Source organism: Grammomys surdaster, unplaced genomic scaffold (genome assembly GCF_004785775.1).
Source record: "Grammomys surdaster isolate TR1022 unplaced genomic scaffold, NIH_TR_1.0 125125, whole genome shotgun sequence".
Classification (NCBI taxonomy): Eukaryota; Metazoa; Chordata; class Mammalia; order Rodentia; family Muridae; genus Grammomys; species Grammomys surdaster.
In genome coordinates, this window is record NW_021620026.1 from 2,453 (window position 1) to 22,926 (window position 20,474).

General features: G+C 39.4%; 1 protein-coding gene across 1 annotated transcript; it reads right to left on the reverse strand.

Moving 5' to 3' along the window:
- Positions 1–4,870: 4,870 nt before the first annotated feature.
- On the reverse strand, positions 4,871–14,238 carry LOC114637023 (zinc finger protein 431-like). The gene is made up of 4 exons (XM_028785152.1): positions 14,159–14,238; positions 8,076–8,202; positions 7,823–7,883; positions 4,871–6,659 (listed from the first exon to the last, which is right to left on the reverse strand). Exons 1-4 carry the CDS (start codon positions 14,159–14,161, stop codon positions 5,267–5,269), a joined length of 1,584 nt encoding a protein of 527 aa, XP_028640985.1. The 5' UTR covers positions 14,162–14,238; the 3' UTR covers positions 4,871–5,266.
- Positions 14,239–20,474: the final 6,236 nt, after the last annotated feature.

Genomic DNA, 20,474 nt, shown 5'->3' on the forward strand with positions numbered 1-20,474 from the left:
ACACACACACACACACACACACACACACACACACACACACACACACACACACACTTACTTAGTAAATAAAGGAAGGCAAGCCCCAATAATATCTATATATATCTATATATCTATCTATATCTATATCATCTATATCTATATCTATATCTATATATCTATATCATCTATATCATCTATATCTATATCTACATACACATTTGGAATGGAGTAAACTCCCAACAAGCAAGCTCCAATTTTTTACTATATACAATGTGATAATTTGAATATGCTTGGCCCATCCAGTGGCACTATTAGGAGGTGTGGCCTTGTTGGAGGAAGTGTGTCATTGTGGACATGGGCTTTAAGACCCTCATCCTAGCTCCCTGGAAGCCAGTCTTCTCCTAGTGGCCATCAGATGAAGATGAATTCTCAGCTCCTTCTGCACCATTGCTGCCTGGATAATGCCATGCTCCTGCCTTGATGATAATGGACTGAACCTCTGAACCTGTAAGCCAGTCCCAATTAAATGTTGTCCTCGTAAGAGTTGCCATGGTCACAGTGTCTGTTCACGGCAGTAAAACCTAACTAAGACATAGTATGGATGGACCAAAACTCCAATGAGCAAGCTCCAACTTTATTTTTTCTCTTAGCTTTTTTATAGCACCTAAGGCAAAGTTCTCTATGAGAGAAAAAACTTATCTAATAGCCACAGTTACATAAAATTGCTGGGGACAGCATACAATAACAGGTACTGCCTGCAGTAGGCCAGGATGGATCTCAAAAGCCCGCAGCAGCTCCTTGTAAAGAGGATGGCGTCTGGGTCCCTGAGAAGCAGGAGATACATCCCTCCAGGAGACCCACCATCTAAAATAAGAGACTACCTGCAGTACACCAGGACAGAGACATCTCAGTAGCATGTGGTAGCTCTTTGTAAAAAACAGTTGTTCCTATTTCTCCTAACCTTAGCCCTGAACAACAGCTGTATAGATTTCATTTGTGGGTGATTGTTTTTCAGTTGGCCTTGGTGTGCATAATTATTCTATTATATCTGACTTTCTTACTTCTTTATCTTTCTTCTCTGGTGAATTCTGTGAAATTAGATGTTCCTTGATGTAATGATTCTTAAACAATTAAAAATTAAGGCATAGGGCACAGCATGGCACAGTCCTAATGGTCCAGGTGCATGCTGTGTGTTCTCATCTTGGAAACAATGCAATAACTGCACAATGGTAGTTCCAGATTAATGTTTGACTTGCAAAGAAAGTTTGAAGAAACTATTAGAAAATGAAATAGAGCCAATGTTGGGACTCCCAGAAAGGAAAAATCTATTGAAGTTATGAAATAAGTTTTACACAACGTTTAAGAGTGGTGCCTAGATAAGCAAGTATAGAATGCATAAAATTATATGTTAGTAAAACTAAATAAAAACACTGTGACTCTTAAGAGAGTCATTGTGTGCAATGTGCAGAAGTAGAAAGCTAGTGGAACTACTGAGTTAAGGGTTAATTTGATTCTTTCTGGCCACTGCCTGGCAGCTTTGTTCATGTCATCTCTCATTAGAGCTTCACAGGAAAATACAAGTAGCTGATCTTGAAGCTCTGAGCTCTGAAGTATAAGTTAAAAGTTAAAGTTTAAATAATGATAAGTTTGCAATTATTATTATTTTAGGTACAAGCCTGGGAATATGGGAACTTGAAATTTGGGGGAACAATTATAATTCTTAATTCTTTGTGGGATGTGGTTATTCTTTTGAATTTGATTTGGCAATGATTATACAATGTCTCTTTTTCTGTCTGCTTTTGGAGTATCAATAAAAGACTGGGGCAAGAAAAAGGCAGGAGAGCATGAGAAGAGCATGTGAAGAGTGAGTGAAGAGAGAATATGAGGTGTGTATGGAGAGTGTGTGTGTGAGTGAAAGGAGAGTGCATGTGGTATATGTGAGATGTGTGTGAAGAGTGTGTGTGAGAGTGAAAGGGAAATGCACAGAGGTGTATAGGAGTGTGGGAGTTCAAGAAAAGAAAAGCACACAGGAGAAAAGCAGAGTGTGCAGGAGAATGCAGAGTGTGCAGCCTCAAGCTGAGAGCAAATGAGCAAGAAAGAAAGCAGAGAGTGAGAGGGAAGAGAAACTTTAAGCCTTGAAAAATTGCCTGTCAGCTTGTACTCAAAAAGTAGTCAGTGTATATTTATTATGCGCCTTCCAGATATCCCTGCTTCCAGTTGAGAATTCGAATCTTGAGTTGAAGCTGGACTCTGACATAAAACAATCACAAAAATATTCTTCAAAAACAGATTAAAAACATTACACAACAGGAAATTGCAACAGAATTAATTATATATTCTTCTTTTGAAACTCACACCTAACTAAGCATTTTCCATCAATTTTTTTCTCTCCACAAGTTCATCATAACCCCAAAGCAACAATTCTTTTGCCATTAATTAACAAAGTTTAAACAAGCCAAGTCTATACTCATAGGTTTTTCCCTATGCTTAGCTGGCAACATTTTGTATTTATGAATAAACAGGTGGTCTATCTTACATATTATTTTTGAAGTCTTATTCAGCTAAACTGGCTAATCATCCATTCTCTATTCTTATATTTACAATAAAATTATTTACTGTTTGTTCATAACCCTGTCTTTTCATAGTGCACACCAAAACCTGTGTTCACATTCCCAGATCACAGATCTAGGAACTCAGACTCAACCTAGAATAAATGTTTTCTTTGATCATTAACTTGTTCCAATCTTATTTTTTTTCTTCCTAGTATGATTACATACATGTAACATATGAACGCTCACTGTTTTTCTTTTCTAACCTATGAAGGCCTCACTATTCTACAAGGGAGGGAGCATATTCTATTCTTGATTCTTGCCAGGAGACAAGCTCAGGAAATCACCTGCTGTTCTGGGAAACCTGGTCTCAGGTCCCAGGAACTTAAAGAACAACTGGCATTCCCTGGGAGCCAGTTATGACAATGGTATGGTCTAGGGCAATAAGGATATGACAGTGGGATGACCTTAGACAATAAAGATATAGTGGGATAGCCCTAAACAATGACCCTTGCCTAAACTTCCCGCTTTGCTGTGTCTTTATAACCTGCCCCTGAAATTAAAGTTTCAGAGCTTGATCAGAACTCCAGACTTGCTCGAATTCTTTGTGTCTTTTGTCCCTTCATTCTTTTGCCCCCTTTCCTAGGGTTTCGTCAAATCCCCCGTGGGCCAGGGCAGATTCTAACTTTATTACATCTTCTGGCAAAACAACTTGAACCATCTCCTTAAACTTCTTATCAACTACCCTAACCTCCTAGAACTATTTGGACCAAATCAGGAATTCTGCAAAATTATTAATTTATCCAAACAATATTGTTTAATGAAAGTTCATCTTCAAATTGATCTGCAAGAAAATTGCACAATAAAGTGAGTTGTCTTCCAGAAAGCAGTCACACCAGACTATAGGCAGTAAGAGTCTCCCTGCACCCAATCACACCATGCTAAATATATGAAGAATATTGCAATGACAAACAAGAAAAAGCACAGCAGCAGCGAGAAGCAATCTGGAGACAAAACCTCTGGGACTCTGCATCTCTGCGGTATACTCGTTGTTGTCAGAAGCCATCTAAGAGAGGTTAAGGCTAGTAGATGACTTTCCTGAGATGGTCCACCTTTTTTTGGATGGGTTTCAATGAATCAGCTCTGGAAGGCAAGGCCCCAAGAGACTTCATTCCAGGATTGCTACTTGCTGTTGATATACCTGCCTCTCCTTTCACTACTACAGAGTCTAACAATTGGTAGGTATTAGCCCACCCTATTTGGCAGGTATTCTGAAGATCAACAAAGATGTTCTGTCTTGTAGTGATGCTATGTAGACAAATAGATAATTTTGTAATTCCTAACGATTCTTCAGAATTCCTACATTTATACTAGTAATTATTGAGCACTTTATAAAAAGTGCAATTAGGTCTCTTTGAATCTTCAGGTATCATGGTCTAATTGCATTACGAGAAAGCAGTCATATTTACAACAGGGAAAACATTCCTTTCAGGCTGGTTGTAAAGACATTATCTGATAACTAAAGGCCATTTGGGAATGAACAATTTATTGTAGGTACAAGGACAGAACACAAAATACTGACTAGATTTATCTATACAAAACTATTAATACTAATGTGACGTTAGGCAGATGATTTGCCTCTTGACAAAACCATGCTTAGACATAAAACTTGTTTTAAAATTTTAATGAACTTGTTGAGCTAGTGGCAGATGTTTAGATAACTAGTCTTAATGGAAACACTTAGCATATTTGTGTTATTTCTAAAAATTATTTTATTTACAAACTAATAGATGTCCCCTTTAAAGAACCCCGCCCTGAGTTCTTCACCCAATCACCTCAAACCCTGTATTAGAGAGGGTGTTCCCACAACTGCCCATCCACCCCCACCTCACTCCCACCAGCATTCCCCTTTTCTGGGGCATCAATTTCCATAGGATTAAGCTCATCTTCTCAGACTGAGGACATACCAGGAAGCCCTAAGCTACACATGTGCCTGATGTCATGAACCCTAACCTTTTCTTACCTTCATCCCTAACAACCCTCACCCTCAAACTCTAATGCTAACCCTCTAATTTTAACTCTAACCCTAAACCCTGACCCTAACCCTGAGTTACAACAGCTGTGGTCTAACCCCTAACCCATCCCATCCCCCTATCCTCTTCTAATTCTAAACCTAAACCCTATCCCCAACTCTACCCCTAACCCTCTAACACTAATCCAGAACCTGAACCCTAACAACCCATATTCAATACTTTCATAGTTTCCCTCTAGTTGATTTCTTTCATACTCTTTGTCTTAATTTGTGTTTTATTGCTGTGAACAGACACCATGACTACAGCAACTCTTATAAAGAACATTTAATTGGGGATGGTTTACACATTCAGAAATTCAGTCCATTAGCATCAAGGTGGGAAGCACGACAGTGTCCAGGCAGATGTGTGCTTGAGGTGCCAAAAGTTCTACATATTCATCAGAAGACAGCCAGGGAAAGACTCTTTTCAGCCCAGGGTGGAGCTTAAGCATAGGACTGCAAAGCCCACCCCCATGGTAACTAAGGCCTCAAACAAGGCCATCCCTCATAATGGGCCTTGTATGGGCCAAGCATATTCCAACCATACCTCTGAAGATTGCTGTGACCTGTAAAGGCTTTACTACATTGGTTACATTCATACTGTTTCTTTCCAGTATGTGTTCTTTTATGTATTTGCAGACCACTTTGTTGTGAAAAAGGCTTTACTTCAATAATGACATTCATAGGGTTTCTCTCCAGTATGTGTTCTTTTATGTTTTTGGAGATAATCTTGAAATGCAAAGGCTTTACCACATTGATTACATTCATAGGGTTTCTCTCCAGTATGTGTTCTTTTATGTCTTTGGAGATTACTTTGACATGCAAAGGCCTTACCACATTGATTACATTTGTAAGGTTTCTCTTCAGCATGAATTATTTCATGTCTTTGAAGCTGACCATGAGAGGCAAATGATTTACCACATTGCTTACATTCATAAGGTTTTTCTCCAGAATGTGTTGCTTTGTGTATTCGGAGACTAAGCTGTTGTGAAAAGGATTTATCACATTCATTACATTTGTATGGTTTTTCTCCAGTATGAATTCTTTCATGTTTTTGAAGTTCACGATGATATGCAAAGGTATTACCACAATGGTTACACTCATAAGGTTTCTCTCCAGTATGAATTCTTTCATGTCTTTGAAGTTCACGATGATATGCAAAGGCATTACCACATTGGCTACATTCATAAGGTTTCTCTCCAGTATGTATTCTTTTATGTATATGAAGATAATCATGATATGCAAAGGCTTTACCACATTGATTACACTTGTAGGGTTTCTCTCCAGTATGTATTCTTTTATGTTTTTGAAGACTACTGTGACATGTAAAGGCTTTACCACATTGATTACATTCATAGGGTTTCTCTCCAGTATGTGTTCTTTTATGTATTCGGAGATGAATGTGTTGTGAAAAGGCTTTATTACATTGACTACATTTGTAAGGTTTCTCTCCAGTATGAATTCTTTCATGCCTTTGAAGTTGACCATGGTATGCAAAGGCTTTGCCACACTGCTTACATTCATAAGGTTTCTCTCCTGTATGTGTTCTTTTATGTATTCGTAGATGACTGTGTTGTGAATAGGCTTTATCACACTGATTACATTCATAGGGCTTCTCTCCAGTATGTATTCTTTCATGTACTCGGAGACTACTACTACATGCAAAGGCTTTACTACATTGATTACATTCATAGGGTTTCTCACCAGTATGTGTTCTTTTATGTACTTGGAGACTACTGCTACATGCAAAGGCTTTACCACATTGATTACATTCATAGGGCTTCTCTCCAGTATGTGTTCTTTTGTGTCTTTGGAGATTACTATGACATGCAAAGGTTTTACCACATAGACTACATTTGTAAGGTTTCTCTCTAATATGTGTTCTTTTATGTATTTGGAGACTACTGTAATGTACAAAGCCTTCACTATATTGAATACCTTCATAGGGTTTCTCTCCAGTATGATTTTTTTCATGTCTTTGAGGATAACTGTGACATGCAAAGGCTTTATCACATTGAGTATATTCAGAGGGTTTCTCTTCAGTATGATTTCTTTCATACCTGCAAAGATAATTGGCACATGTGAAAGCTTTACCACCATCATTACACTGATGAATCTTTTTAAATGTAGGAATTAATTTTACAATTTGGTCCTCTTTTAAAGAGGAATCATATCTTAAGGTTTTATCACTTTGCTTACATTCATGGTTTCCCTTTCATTATGGGTTGTTTTGAGTCTTTGAGGATACCTATAATTGTAAGAGTGTTTATTTCATGCTCACATTTATAGGATCCTTTTTCTCTATAAGGTTTTTCACATATTGAAGAGAAGTGGAAGAGCTCAGAACTTTATCACACTAAGTACATTTATAAATTTTCCTATATTGTGAAGTATACTGTATTTGCATACTACATATACAAAGTGAGCCAGAACAAACAGAAAAGAATTTCCATATTCCTAGTACTCATAGGGATATACTGCAGTGTGAGTTTGTGGATGTATTCCCAATGAAGTTATAAAACCAACTATTTATGAACATGTATCACATTGAGAAAGTCTACTCAAATGGGGAATACTACATATCTTCTAATTTTTATGGGGGAGAGGTACATTGCTTTTTTTTCAATATCCCTATGCTCACATGGGTTGTATCCATTGTGACACAGGAAAAGAAGACTAACAAATGAAAGGGTTCCACATTGCATTCACACAATTCGACTTATTGTTCATCATAGACATGTGGTATAGGGATTAAGGTTTCTTCCCAACAACATTCTTGACTCTCATAAATTGCCCCTCTCACAAAACTTAGCAATGTTCTACTTGTATACGAGTAACACTGGCTTTACTAGGGAATATTTGCTTATTAGAAGGTTTTGAATATATACATATCACCTATTCAATGTGTATATCTTTTGCAATATGTGAATGGTATGAGACTAGATTGACAGTTGTATAGAGAAGCTGTCATATGGCTATGATTCAAAATGGTAATATCTGTTAAGGAATTGTTTCCTTGTCTTCTTTCTTAGAGGAATGCCCTGCAAACACAAATTGAACACTTGACATTGAGGTACATTAATTTGGGAGAATTTAATAATCATAAATACACTTTTTTACACTGTTATTTAAAAAAAAACAAAAAAACAAAAAAAACAAACTTCCAGGACACATTAACATTTCTTCAGAGGCATATTCATACCAACTTGCACAAGAAAATTACCTTCCATGTCTTCTGGAACTTTGACACTGTTCTTCAATATTATGGTCTTCCCAATTGTAGCCTAAAATACAGTACCAGAAAATGTATGATATATTATTGGAAATTAGGCAAAATTTAAGTTATTTATCTTTAGTCAACCTGATTTATTCACCTCATTCTTCCTCATTTTCAATTGAAGTTACAGAAAAGCATCAGTAACAAAGAAACCTTTGTACCCTTATTTTAAAAAGTGAAAAGTAATTCACTGACTTACCTATAGCAGTGAGGTTCTTGTAGGTCTCCAACATCACATCTTTGTAGAGTCTCTTCTGTAAAGGATCCAGCAAATCCCACTCTTCCCGAGTGAAGTTCACATGTACATCATCATAAGTCACTGCATTCTACAATATCCCATATATGTGTATAACAAAAGCATAATACAGACATCACTGTAAATGTATGCTTCTTTGATAATATTTTCATGTAATTCTGGTGCTTCCTCTACTTTTTTCCAGACACAGAAGTTCTAATGTAATCACTAAGTCATTTTAGAAGGAAACGGAATAACGAGGTTCACCTTTGTCATTTCTCTGCCCTTTGAATAGGATACAGCCTTGAAATGGCAATCAACAGACATTAAGAGAAAGAGAGCGACAAGCAAACAGTACTGAGCACACATCAGAGAAATTGTATGAACAATTACTAACTACAAAAATGATGGGTAAGCTGAGTATACTGACTCATACCTTTAATCCCAGCAATAGTACACATTTTGTTACAATGTGACTTCTGTACTTAACAGGAAGCTACAACAATCAGGTTTACCACATTTGTGAAAGAATAAGGGGATGCAGAGAAAAAGCCAAGAACATAAGCCCTAAATTATAGTCAAGCTTTAATCAAAAGCCCTAAAGAAACTCAGCCAGGAAAAATGTAAACTTGACCAATACTACCTATGATTTCAGGTTTATATAATTTAAATTATTATCTGTATGGGGTGATCAGAAAAGTAGACTATGGCTCAGCATTCCCCTCCACCATGTCTCCTTGTGATCTCACACAAACCCAGCCCCACTGAGCCCACACACAAACCAAGGTTGAAGAATAATTTAATGTCTGCTTCATGCCATGTGGGTTATGGCACATGATGCGGAATTTGACCTACCCACTCGCACACCTCCATGCACACCTGAAAAACCTCTGCATCGCAGAAACTCCTTTTGTACCCTGGAATTGAATTTCCATGAATCATGCCATTGTGGCTGGTGACAGTGGAAAAGTAAAGGATTTTAATCAAATATTGCTCAAGGATAATCATCACCCCCTTTCTACCAGTTTCTAAACTATTTGTAAAGTGTATCGCACAAAATTGAATGTGAAATGTAATATTCAGAACTTCTAGAAGCCAGACCTTCATTTTAAAAATCTATCTTCCCATTACACACCAAAAGCAATGCTTATTTGTGCATATTGGGCCCTGATATTATAAGCAACACAGCTTGCTATGGCCAGAGCAGCAGAGCCTCCTCCTCCCCAGGGAATCTACCTTAGGCAGGTTCATAGGCTGCCACATGTACCAACAGAACCATAGTGTGGTTCACAGTCCATCCTAGTTCAATTAAATTGGACTCTTATCAGAGATTAGCCAACCTGCTCTTCCTGGTGGCCACCACAATCACCATGGTATGGCTTGTGGTCTCCCTCACAGCTCTCTGATGAACTGTATCAGAGAAGAAAATGGAAAGAATCTGCAAGCTAACCCCCACTGGTGGTCCTCCTGATTACTAGCCTTCCCAGAGTCCTTCACTTGCTTTGACCACTCAGCTGGGCCTCAGGACAGTGCCAGATCCCCTACTGGAGGATTAGAGATTAAATGATTCAGACAGCACAGGCCTTCCCAGCTCTGCCCTCCCACTCTAGGGGCAGACAGAGCCCTAGTATGGTAAATTTGTATTTTAGTAGAATCTTCCACTCTCCTAGGGCACCTGTCCATCTCCCAAGGTCTTTTGTGTGTTCACTCCATTACACACTCAACATCATCCAGTGAAGCCATCCCTTTGCTTCACAGGTGGGAAGTCCTGCAGTCAAAGTCCAGTCGAACTCAAACAGTAACAACTAATAACAACTGAACCAAGAGGCAAGAGGTGGCTATGATTTGAAATCAAGGAACAGTGAATGGGAGGCGAGTGAAAAAAAGAAATAAAAAAGGAAAGGACATGGCTGCTCCTAGGTATGGTGGGAGTAGAAGGTTTATTATAGACCATAGCTAGGGCATAGCTAGGGCATGGGCATCTGGGAGAGTCCAGAGTGGACATGATCCTGAGCCATGTTAGGAGAGGGTGAAAGGGAGAGGGGAGAGCCAGACTAACAGGCCTGAAGGGTAAATGATAGATGAAAAAGACCAGGTAACCAAAACAGTTGGATTACATAAGGAAGGGCAGCTGGGAAAAGGGCACCCCAATCCCTAAACTAGAGATCCCTAAAATACAGCTGGTATACCAGCTATATTCTGTGACAGGACTGAGGGATGCTGGGAGAACCTGACAGCCAGGTCTACTCTGATTTGTTAAACAGGCACCTAAGCCATATGTCCCAGGGTTTCAGACTTAACTGTAGAGAGAAATGAGAAGGTTTAAATGATTTAATTATAATCTCAAAAATTATTGAAACAGGCTTTATGGTCCAATATTCTCCAGGGATTAATTAAACATATGTACTAGAGCACACTAAGTATTACTCACACCTTCTCTCTCAGGCTGTACACTTTCAGACAGGAAAAATAGGATTCCTGTTAGGTATAGCCACAGCAGTTTGTCCAGATCGTCTGTGTTGGCTGAACTAGTGAAACTCTCCTTAGATTCTTGATTGCCCTGGTCTTGAACCTATAAAATTGGCCACGTTAGACTCTTATTGATCATCTAAAATTGATTACCTACTAATGCTAATGCCAACTACTGTCAAAGCAGGTAAGCTCTCACTTTCCTTCCTCCACATCCCTTTCTATGCTGTGACTACACCAGCTTCAAAGGTGGTCAGTGAACTCAATTCTTACACAGGTCCTTCTTTATTTCTAAATCCTCTAAAAAAGTCAAGAGAGGTAGGAGGACACTCATTCACTGTTCTTTCTTCCTTCTCACTGACTAGTCAGGGCCCAGCCTGGAAGGAGCTGCAGGACTGTCTTTCAGGCACTGAACAGCGAAGGCAGCAGAGGTGTTCAAAGCAAATCTTAACTATATAGCATGAGGTAAGCCTGAGCTATAGAAGATATTGTTCTAAGCAGAAACAATCAAAGCACTTAAGAAAAAGGAGTAAAATTTTTACAGGGCAGTGGTGGTACACACCTTTAATCCCAGCATGTGGGAGGCAGAGGCAGGTGGATTTCTGAGTTCAAAGCCAGCCTGGTCTACAGAGTGAGTTTCAGGACAGCCAGGTCTACACAGGGAAACCCTGTCTTGAAAAACAAACAAACAAACAAACAAACAAACAAGAGTCATTGGGAATAGAAACAAGAGATTAGACTAGTGATCCATTAAGAAAATAGAAACAAGAGATTAGACTAGTGATCCATTAAGAAAATGGAATCAATTAAGAAAATGGAATTTAAAAGGTAATAACAAAAATTGACTTCCTAAAAAGATAAATATAATTGAAAAAAAAAAGAGGCATAGCTATACCAGCTTTTTAAAAGAACAGACCATTTCCCTGATAGATGAAGTTGCATTAATAAGATATGGTTTGACCTTGACCCCATGTGCAATGTTAGCTGCTGAGACCTGTAACCTGGCACACACAGTTACAGCCTATGGTCTGTGTCTCAACCTTCTGAACTATGTCAACAAAGATTGTACATAACTTCATAGTGTCATCCCCTAATTGGAAATTTAGTATTTATTGGGTCAACACAACCTCCCCAAATTGTACACCCACCAATCTGGTCTGCTTTTATTCACATCCATGAATTAATATATGCAAATATACAAATTTACAAAATTACTACCTTGCCTGAATCAGGTCCTTCTTCATAACTGTGACTCCTGCAGCTGATTCCCTTAAATTTTAGAGTCTAATGTAGCTACTGCCCACCCTGTTTCACCCTGCAATGCTCACAATAAACTGTTCCTCCTGTTCTGATCTGAAGGCAGAAGGCATGCTCCACATACAAATCTTTTCCCTGTAGCTGCAATTGACAATTTAATTCCATGACTCAAACGAGTAATTTTAAAACTCTGTTTTGATGTATCCCTTTAACTTAAGGATTTAATAAGTTTAATCAAGAGGAAAGCAAGGTCATTGCCCTGGGGATCAAGAAACTGGGATCAAGGTGACCTGAGTCAACACAGCTTGTCTCAGAAATATTTTTCTGTAAGGCTGAAGATGCAGCTGTTCTAGAATATGTGTTCCCAGGGGAAAATTACTGTACATACAATTAAAAGATTAATATAAACATTCTCTTTAATAATAGTTTGCATCCAACTCTGGTTTGTAGTGACATTTTAAAAAATTCTGGAATTTTGGTTTCTCTAGAAAACACAGAAGTATTATAAGAATGTGTTTTCAGTTTCATATCCCAGGTGTAGGGATATGAGGCTGCTTTTGCCTGTCTGCAGCCCCTGACCATGATTTGCTTTGTGCTCTAGCAGAAGCATGGTTTTGCCAGCTACAGATTTCTGTGATGGTGTACATGTAGAATTCTGAAAACATTTTGGAGGGCACATAATTGTGAGGACCCCAAGTGGCAGGGTGGGGGTTGTTGGCCTTTTAGGGAGGTTGGTTGTGATTTGTTAGTAGCTGTACCATTAAAGAAGAACCAAAAGAAAAGAAATTAGATTCAAGGATCTCTTTCTCCTCTATCCTTGTTTCTCTCCTATCTAGTGTTAGGGGTGAGACTGGGGGTGGGGAGCAGAATAAAGGGTAGGAAAAAAAGAACTACAATGTCCTAATTGGACAGTTCCACATGATGAAAAAGATAGGAAAAGGAGGAGGTAGAAAGTATAAAAGCTGGGGTGGGGAGGTCTTGCACAAGCTATTTCTTAAGCTAAGTAAGCTTGATAAGAATACCATGTTGTATACTACTTATATGGGGGAAATGGAAGGAAACAGGAAGCTTCTATGAAGCCAGCAGAAACATAAAGAAACTATGAAGTCAGCAGAAACATCATACAATGGGACACACTCAGGAGGAGTCTAATCAGTGCTGCACAAGGGGAACCCAGGGTATCTAAAAAACACTACTTACCAATTGTATAGTGGCCTTGGGACTGATAACCACAGGGTTATCCACAGCCCCACATGGTGAAAAGACTTGTGTTCTCAGAATCTGAAGCAACCCCTCCAAAGGCGCTGGCCCCAGACTGTTACCAGCTCTCCCAATCATATTCCTGGTATTAAAGAGCTCTGTTTTATCTCTATATCTTGGGCCTTAGGGAAAGCTACTAAGGCCTAGGCCTCAGACTGTTACTGGCTCTGCCAAATATGTTTCTGGGTTTCAAAAGGATCTATGCCATTCTCTGTACATTCTTTCCTCGGGGAAAGAAAGCCTTGCTTGATCAGGCCAGCACTCGACACAACAGTGTTTTTCCTTTTCAAAGAATTGTCACCCTGTGTAGTCTTGCCCATGTAGCAAAACTATGCTTTTCTCAAGAAGAAAACCGAACCTTTATGGAGCACCAAGCCCTAATGTTGATTATGATCCTGTAATCAATCATTCATCGAGCAGCTTGTTAGAAGGCTGCTCTTTAATATGGGGATGGGCCTAGTGGCTGGTTGTAAATCAGGATTGTTTCCTTTATTATGACTTGGAGCCATATTTCTGGACAATCCTGGTGAACAAACGTGTATCCTAGCATTCTAATCTCTAACAGACCTGGTTATCATACTACTTGTCTGTGGGCTATTTTAGAGGCAGTCCTCCCTCAGAGAGTGACTTGGTGTCACTATCTCCTAATCATTAATAAATTCTTTACGTCATCAATTCTACTCTTTTACATCACAACTTAATATTGGATTGCTACCCAACACATGAGATGCCTTTACAACTTCCACGAAATAAACTCCAAACGGGTTGCACAGCTTAACGTTAAATGCTAAGGACAGAACTTATAGAAACCAGGGCTCTCCGAGTTTTTCATCCTGCCATGGATGTTTCTACACACAAGCCACTGTTCCAAATGCTCTGCGCAGATACAGCCCCTATAGTGAAGTTATTCAGAGGCTACAGCTGGGTTCAGCGGCTAGGCTATCACGGGACCTCACAGGTGGCCGCCGGTTCCCACCCAGCCCCCGGAAAGACATACCACACCAGCTCCTTCTGTTCAGCCCCCTGCTCCTCCCCGTTGTTGGCAGTGACCCTGCGCTCACCATGTCGCAACTTCGGAGCTTGCATGAGTTGGCTCAGAGCATTTAGCAGCTGGGCTCAGATCACAGGACACGTACCTAATCATTCAAGCCTGCTTAGCTACTAAACGGAACCTGCTGCATGGCACCCGGAAGAGCCCGCCTCCTTTTATGACTGGCAGATCCCTTTGAAGGCTCCGATTGGCTCCCACTGGTCTTGAATGACATTAGCACCTCCGTTTTGCTTTAGAGTGTGCTGAAGGTGCACAGAATAGCGGTTCCTGGCTCTAACTTGGCTACCTTGTCTGCCAGGAGAGGAAGTACCTAGTTCTGAGTTGGTGCGTGCGTGCGTGTGCGCGTGCGCGCGCGCCTCCCCTTCTCAGAGGCAAAGGGGGAGGGGGTGGGAGGAGAGGGGGGCTGCGATCAGGATGTAAAGTGAATAAATAATTAAATTAATGGGAGGCGAGGGGATAAAAATACCTCAGAAACCAAGATCACCGAAGTTCCTTCCAGATCACCCAAGTTTCAGTCCTAGTACGTAAGGCAGCTCACGACTACCTGTAACTTAAGTTCCAGGGGTCCTGACACCATCTCCTGGCTTCCATGGCCAACAGGAGAGAATGGGGCACAAAAACACACATACAGGCAAAACACTCAAACACATAAAAGAACGACTAAAATTCTTGGTGTGCATTTGCCTGTGAGTGTGAGGTAGGGAAGAGTTGTTCAAGCTGGGCATAGTGTATCAAATCCTAGCACTCAAAACACAGAGGCATACAAAGCACAACCATCTGTAATGGGAATCCGATGCCCTCTTCTGGTGTGTGTCTGAGGACAGCAACAATGTACTCATATACATAAAATAAATAAATCTTTAAAATAAAGGATTAGAATTTAATATTGCATTTAAAAACAAACAAACAAACAAAAACAAAAAACAAAACATCAACCAACCAAACAAACAAAAAAAATCAAAAGAAAACTTAATCCCATACCACATGTTTCTGAGGAACAAAAAGTCAGACTGTGTGAATGCAGTGTGGAACCCTTACATTTGTTGTTATTCTTCTCTTAATAGGAGTATTATATGTCACAATGGATACAAACCATGTGAGCATAGGGATATTGAAAAAAGCAATGTACCTCTCTGTCCCAGAAAAATGAGAAATATGTAGTAGTATCCACTTCAAGTAGACTTTCTGAATGTGATTCAAGTTTGCAATTAATTGGTTTTTGTTAAGGCCTAGGGAAAAAATTAAGGCCTAGATGAAATGTCAAGGCCTAGGTAACTGTGGACCCTACCCTGTTGCTAATATTATAAAGAAACTTTCTCATATGTTGTTTCTGCTGTTACTAGGAAACTTTCTCGTGCCCAAGTTATTTGCATATTCTGTTATATTCTGTGCTCTTGGAAACCAATCATAACAGAAGTCAGAAATGCTTTGTATAGTTAACCACAGTAAGCTTGGACCCAAAGCAACTATCTAGCAGCAATTCCTGCACCTGTGTGTAAGTTGTTATGGTATTTGCCTTTATAAGCTGCCCCTGGGATTAAACCCAACATAAGAGAGACGCCTGCATCTATTTAGAATAAGACTTCCATTTTGAGTAGGGATTGAATAAAGCTTAAATTCCCAAGACCTTCCTGGGAACTGACATCCTAGTTGGCAGAAAGAGACATATATGTGAGTAACTGACATCCTGGTTAATGAGTTAAGACATGAAAGTTATATAAGGCAAGTTGAATACCCCAACCTATAGGAACAGGATAAATGTACAACAAAGACATGTTCCTAAGGAAATCTCCTATCCCTAAATCTTGATTGGTGGAAAAACTTGATACCAATGTTTGTAGATCTCAGGTTTAAAAAGCCCTGTAGGCTCTTAACTCAAGGTCACAGTTCAATTCCCTAGTCTGAATTGTAGCCCTTATTGATCAGTCCTGGGACATATACTCAATAAACTATCCTTGTCAGACTGAGACTGGTATTTGTGTGGTTTGTGAGGTGACTCCTACACCCCAAGAGTTTACCAGCTTTATTGGGAAAATTTACAAACTCACATTGCATAAAATCCCCATGAATACTAGGAATGTAGAAATTCTTCTTTTTGTCCTGATTTACTTTACAAATGTGGTATGACGCATAAGAAAAATTATAAATGCAACCAGTGTGGTAAATCTCTGAATTCTTGCAGTTCTCTTCAAACATGTAAAAAGCTTCATACAGAAAAAGAATGCTATAATTGTGAAACATGTAATAAATGCTCCTAACATTACAGGTTTCTTCAAAGATGCAAAACAACCCACAATGAAGGGGAACACCGTGAGTGCAAACAAAATGATAAAACTTTGAGATCTGATACCTCTTTATCATTTCACCAAATTATAACATTAATTTATAAATATAAAAATATTCATCAATGTAATGAATGCGGTAAAGCTTTCACATGTGCCAATTATCTTTGCAGGCATGAAAGAAATACTGGAGAGAAACCCTCTGAATACACTCAATGTGGTAAAGCCTTTGCACATTAGAATCAAAGGAATGAAAGAACACATACTGGAGAGAAACCCTATGAATGTAAGTAATGTGGTAAAGTCTTTGCAGGTTACAGTCATCTTCAAAGGCATGAAAAGAAATTAGACTGGAAAGAACTCTATGTGTGCATTTAATATGGTGAAGCCTTTGCACACTTCTGTAGTCTTCATCATCACGAAAGAATTCATACTGGAGAGAAATTCTATGACAGTAGTGTTAATGTAGATATTTAAAAAGTAGGGCTGCACAGGCCGACCATCTAAGCTGCAGCAGCTCTGCCTAGCTCGGCTGCCATGTTTCTGGGCTGGAGGCCACATGCACGACGCAGCTAGAAACAGCCAGCCAGAAACACCAGTCCTGCCACCCATGATACGTCAGTGTGGGAGATGGCTCTGCCAATCTTCCACGCTGTCTCCACAAGGCTGGGCATTGCCCAGATCATCCCACCATCCACACAGGCCCAGTAGGAAAATGAGACTCTAATGCTTAAATTATCCAAAAGCTTATATATTTGGTAATGATCAGTAACAAGATGCCCATACAATCAGAAGTGTAATCCAATACCCAACCTAGATATACCAACTACCTTTGACAGCTACAGACACGTGAACATCCGCCTTCATGTTCCTTTCTCTCTCCTTCCTCTCTCATCTCCTAGCTCCTCCTCTTCCTTCCCCCTTTCTCTCCTTACTCCTCCCACCTTAGCTCCTCCTACACAGTAGCAATGTGGTAAATCCTTCGAGTTATAGGATCTGTTGAGATCAAACATACCTGAAACACAGGTCAATGCAAATGACAAGATTTTATTGTATCAAGCTGCAACTGATTGATTAGGGCCAAAAAACATACTCGGAAGCTGAATAGCATGAAGCAGAGAGTAGGAACTGGAACTGCTGTATGGATGCACATTCTTAAGCCCACTCCAAGTGACGTATTTCCTCCAGCAGGCCAGCATTTCCTAAATCTTCCCAAATGATACCACCAACTGAGAAGGATTTATTTTTCTGGCTTCAAGCATACATGTTGGCTTTCTGTTACATGAGCCAATTCATGATGAAAAGAAACTCTGTAGGTAAGCCTTTAGGTGCCTCAATACCTGGGTTATAGGAAAGAATGCTTACACAAGAAAAACATTCATGAGTAAAAATTTGTTTAATAATTTGTTTTCATTTTAATTATGTGATGTCAGTGTCTCTTTTGTATGTGTGTATGTGCACATGCATGCTGGTTCCGAAGAATATTAGATCCTTGGATCTTCTTGTAGCAGGAATTACAGGAAGTTGTAAAAGCAAAACAAAACAAAACAAACAAACAAAAAAAACCCTGACCGTGATCCTGGGAATGAATTTGTCTTAACCTCCCAGCCACATCTCTTTCCCTGTAAATATTTTAAAGCTTTATATATCATCTTGATGTCAGGAAGTAGAAAAAAACTCATACTCCTGTAAATAATTTGCTAAAGACTTTAAACGTCATAGTTGTCTTCAGTTTCAAGAAAAAAAAATCTTGTTTCATCTCTTTTTCATCTTAGCCTTGAAGGAAGTAAATTATTTACCATGTTCACTCAAGTGTAATGGAGATCACCAATTGTGGTTGTGCTTTGTATTTTGAAACATTTGGAGTGGTATTGAAGTTTGCTGTGTGTGTGGCATATCCATTTAAAGAAGTTTATTAGGCCATTCTTATATTCCTTCTATGGCTTCTGTTTATCTTATATCGCACTTTCACTTTGTGATAGGTATTTTTCTGCTGCAGTGTATAGAATGAATGGGATGCCTATCATCTAAGTGGCCCATTGTTTTTTTAAATACAAGGCAATGTGTGATCATACTTTTCAAGTAAGGGTGCCTGTGGAAGGATGGTGGGTGGTTTCTGGTTTTGTTTTTCATATTTTCACAAATTTCCTTCAGATGCTGTTGTTTGTTATCTAGCCTGGCTTGGATGTCAGTCATTAGCCAAGGCTACATTTTAACTCTTGATTCTCATGTGTCTGCCTCCTGAGTACAAGTCCAAGTATAGAAGATGTAACCCCAATGTGTCCTGTTTTGTCAACACATTTCAATAATGTTAATGTTAATAGAAGAACATATAAGAAACATTAAATACTTCATATGTGTATCCAAGTAGCATTTTAATCTCTGGTAGAGATGTAATGAAGTAGGGAAATCAGCAATTAACTGTATATCTTGCAACATGGCTTGATTGGTATGGATATCCATCAAATTATATGACTGGTCTAACTTGTGGCACAAACCATGAGAAAGAACTCATTCTAGACACTGCCTGGAAGGCTTAAAGAACCAAACACAATTGACCTAAAAAAAAAAAAAATCAGGGATGGAGAGATGGCTCAGCAGTTAAGAGCACTGACTGCTCTTCCAGAGGTCCTGAGTTCAATTCCAAGCAACCACATGGTGGCTCACAACCATCTGTAATGGGATCTGATGCCCTCTTCTGGTGTGTCTGAAGACAGCTACAGTGTACTCACATAAAAGTAAATAAATATTTTTAAGAAGACCTTTTTTTAAAAAAAAATCAATGAAATGATTCCTAATGATATTGTGTTATACTTATAAAGTGGGTGCCTAGCCCAATCATCAGAGAGGCTTACTCTGTCAGCTGATGGGAGCATCTGAGGACACCCAAACCCAAACACTAGGTGGAGCCTGAGTTAGGGCTAAGGGATTAGGGGGTTAGGGTTAGTATATGAAATAGAATAATAATTGCATATGTTTAATATTGTTATATTATCATATGACAAAATGGTGAATTGAAAATGAACACTATAGTTTCCCAGATCATTTAAGTTCCACCTAACACAAAATCATACTTTGAGGTATCTATGATTTGAGGACATAATCATGCTCGTACTTCCTCTCGCTCTAGCAAAGGCACAGGGTGCTACTTGAGACATCAGCACATTAGACATTGGCCCTCTTCCTTGGCTCTCCCTTTTACTAATGTGAGAAACTTTACATTTTACTAATGAAAATACTTTACATTTCAGTGGAATGGTATGAATGGGAATGGTGGTGGATTTGAGATCTTTAAGCACAGTGTAAATTATGAAGAGTGACTGGGGCCATTAATGCCCATGAACTTTCTTGGCATAGATTAAAAGAGAAAGTAGAAGAGAGAAAAAAAAACCTCTTCTGCTAGTTATAGCAAAGAAGGAGCAGGTCCTCTTTTAGCAGGAAAGATGCACATATGCTAATTTCAAATTAACATGTGCCTTATACAGATGAATTATTTGTAAAAGGAAATGAGAAAGAAAGACACACACATACACACACATGTTGGGAGCCGACTCTGAGCAGAAAGCGGCTATCATCTTTGCAGCCATCTTGAGCCATATACCCTGACAAGAGACTTGTTTTCAACAGCCTACAACAGCTGAGCACATTCTGATAATTATCTTGATCCTTTCAATCAAGGACAGGCAGTGGTGGCACACGCCTTTAATCCCAGCACTTGAGAGACTCAAGGTGAGACTCAAGGCAAGACTCAAGGAGAGATTAAAGGCAAGACTCAAGGAGAGACTTGAGGAGAGATATAAAAGGAGAGACTTGAGGAGAGAACAGGGCAGACTCCATCTCCGGAGCAGACTCAGCAGACTCTGTCTCATCTCCAGATCAGACTCCCTGTCTTGTCTCCATTCTTCCCGTCTCTGTCCCCACTCTCTCTCTTGCTAGACTATGACCCATGGACCGGAGCAGCAGAACGGGTCGTTACACACACACACAAGGAGAGAGAGAGAGAGAGAGAGAGAGAGAGAGAGAGAGAGAGAGAGAGAGAGAGAG

Bases quoted from the DNA above. Each gene is read 5' to 3' on its own strand.
- LOC114637023 (XM_028785152.1), bottom strand. The intron at 7,884-8,075 runs GTAAGTCAGTGA...ACTGTATTTTAG, and splicing joins CAAGAACCTCACTGCTATAG to GCTACAATTGGGAAGACCAT. The intron at 6,660-7,822 runs GTAATTTTCTTG...TTATCTTTGCAG, and splicing joins AGTTCCAGAAGACATGGAAG to GTATGAAAGAAATCATACTG.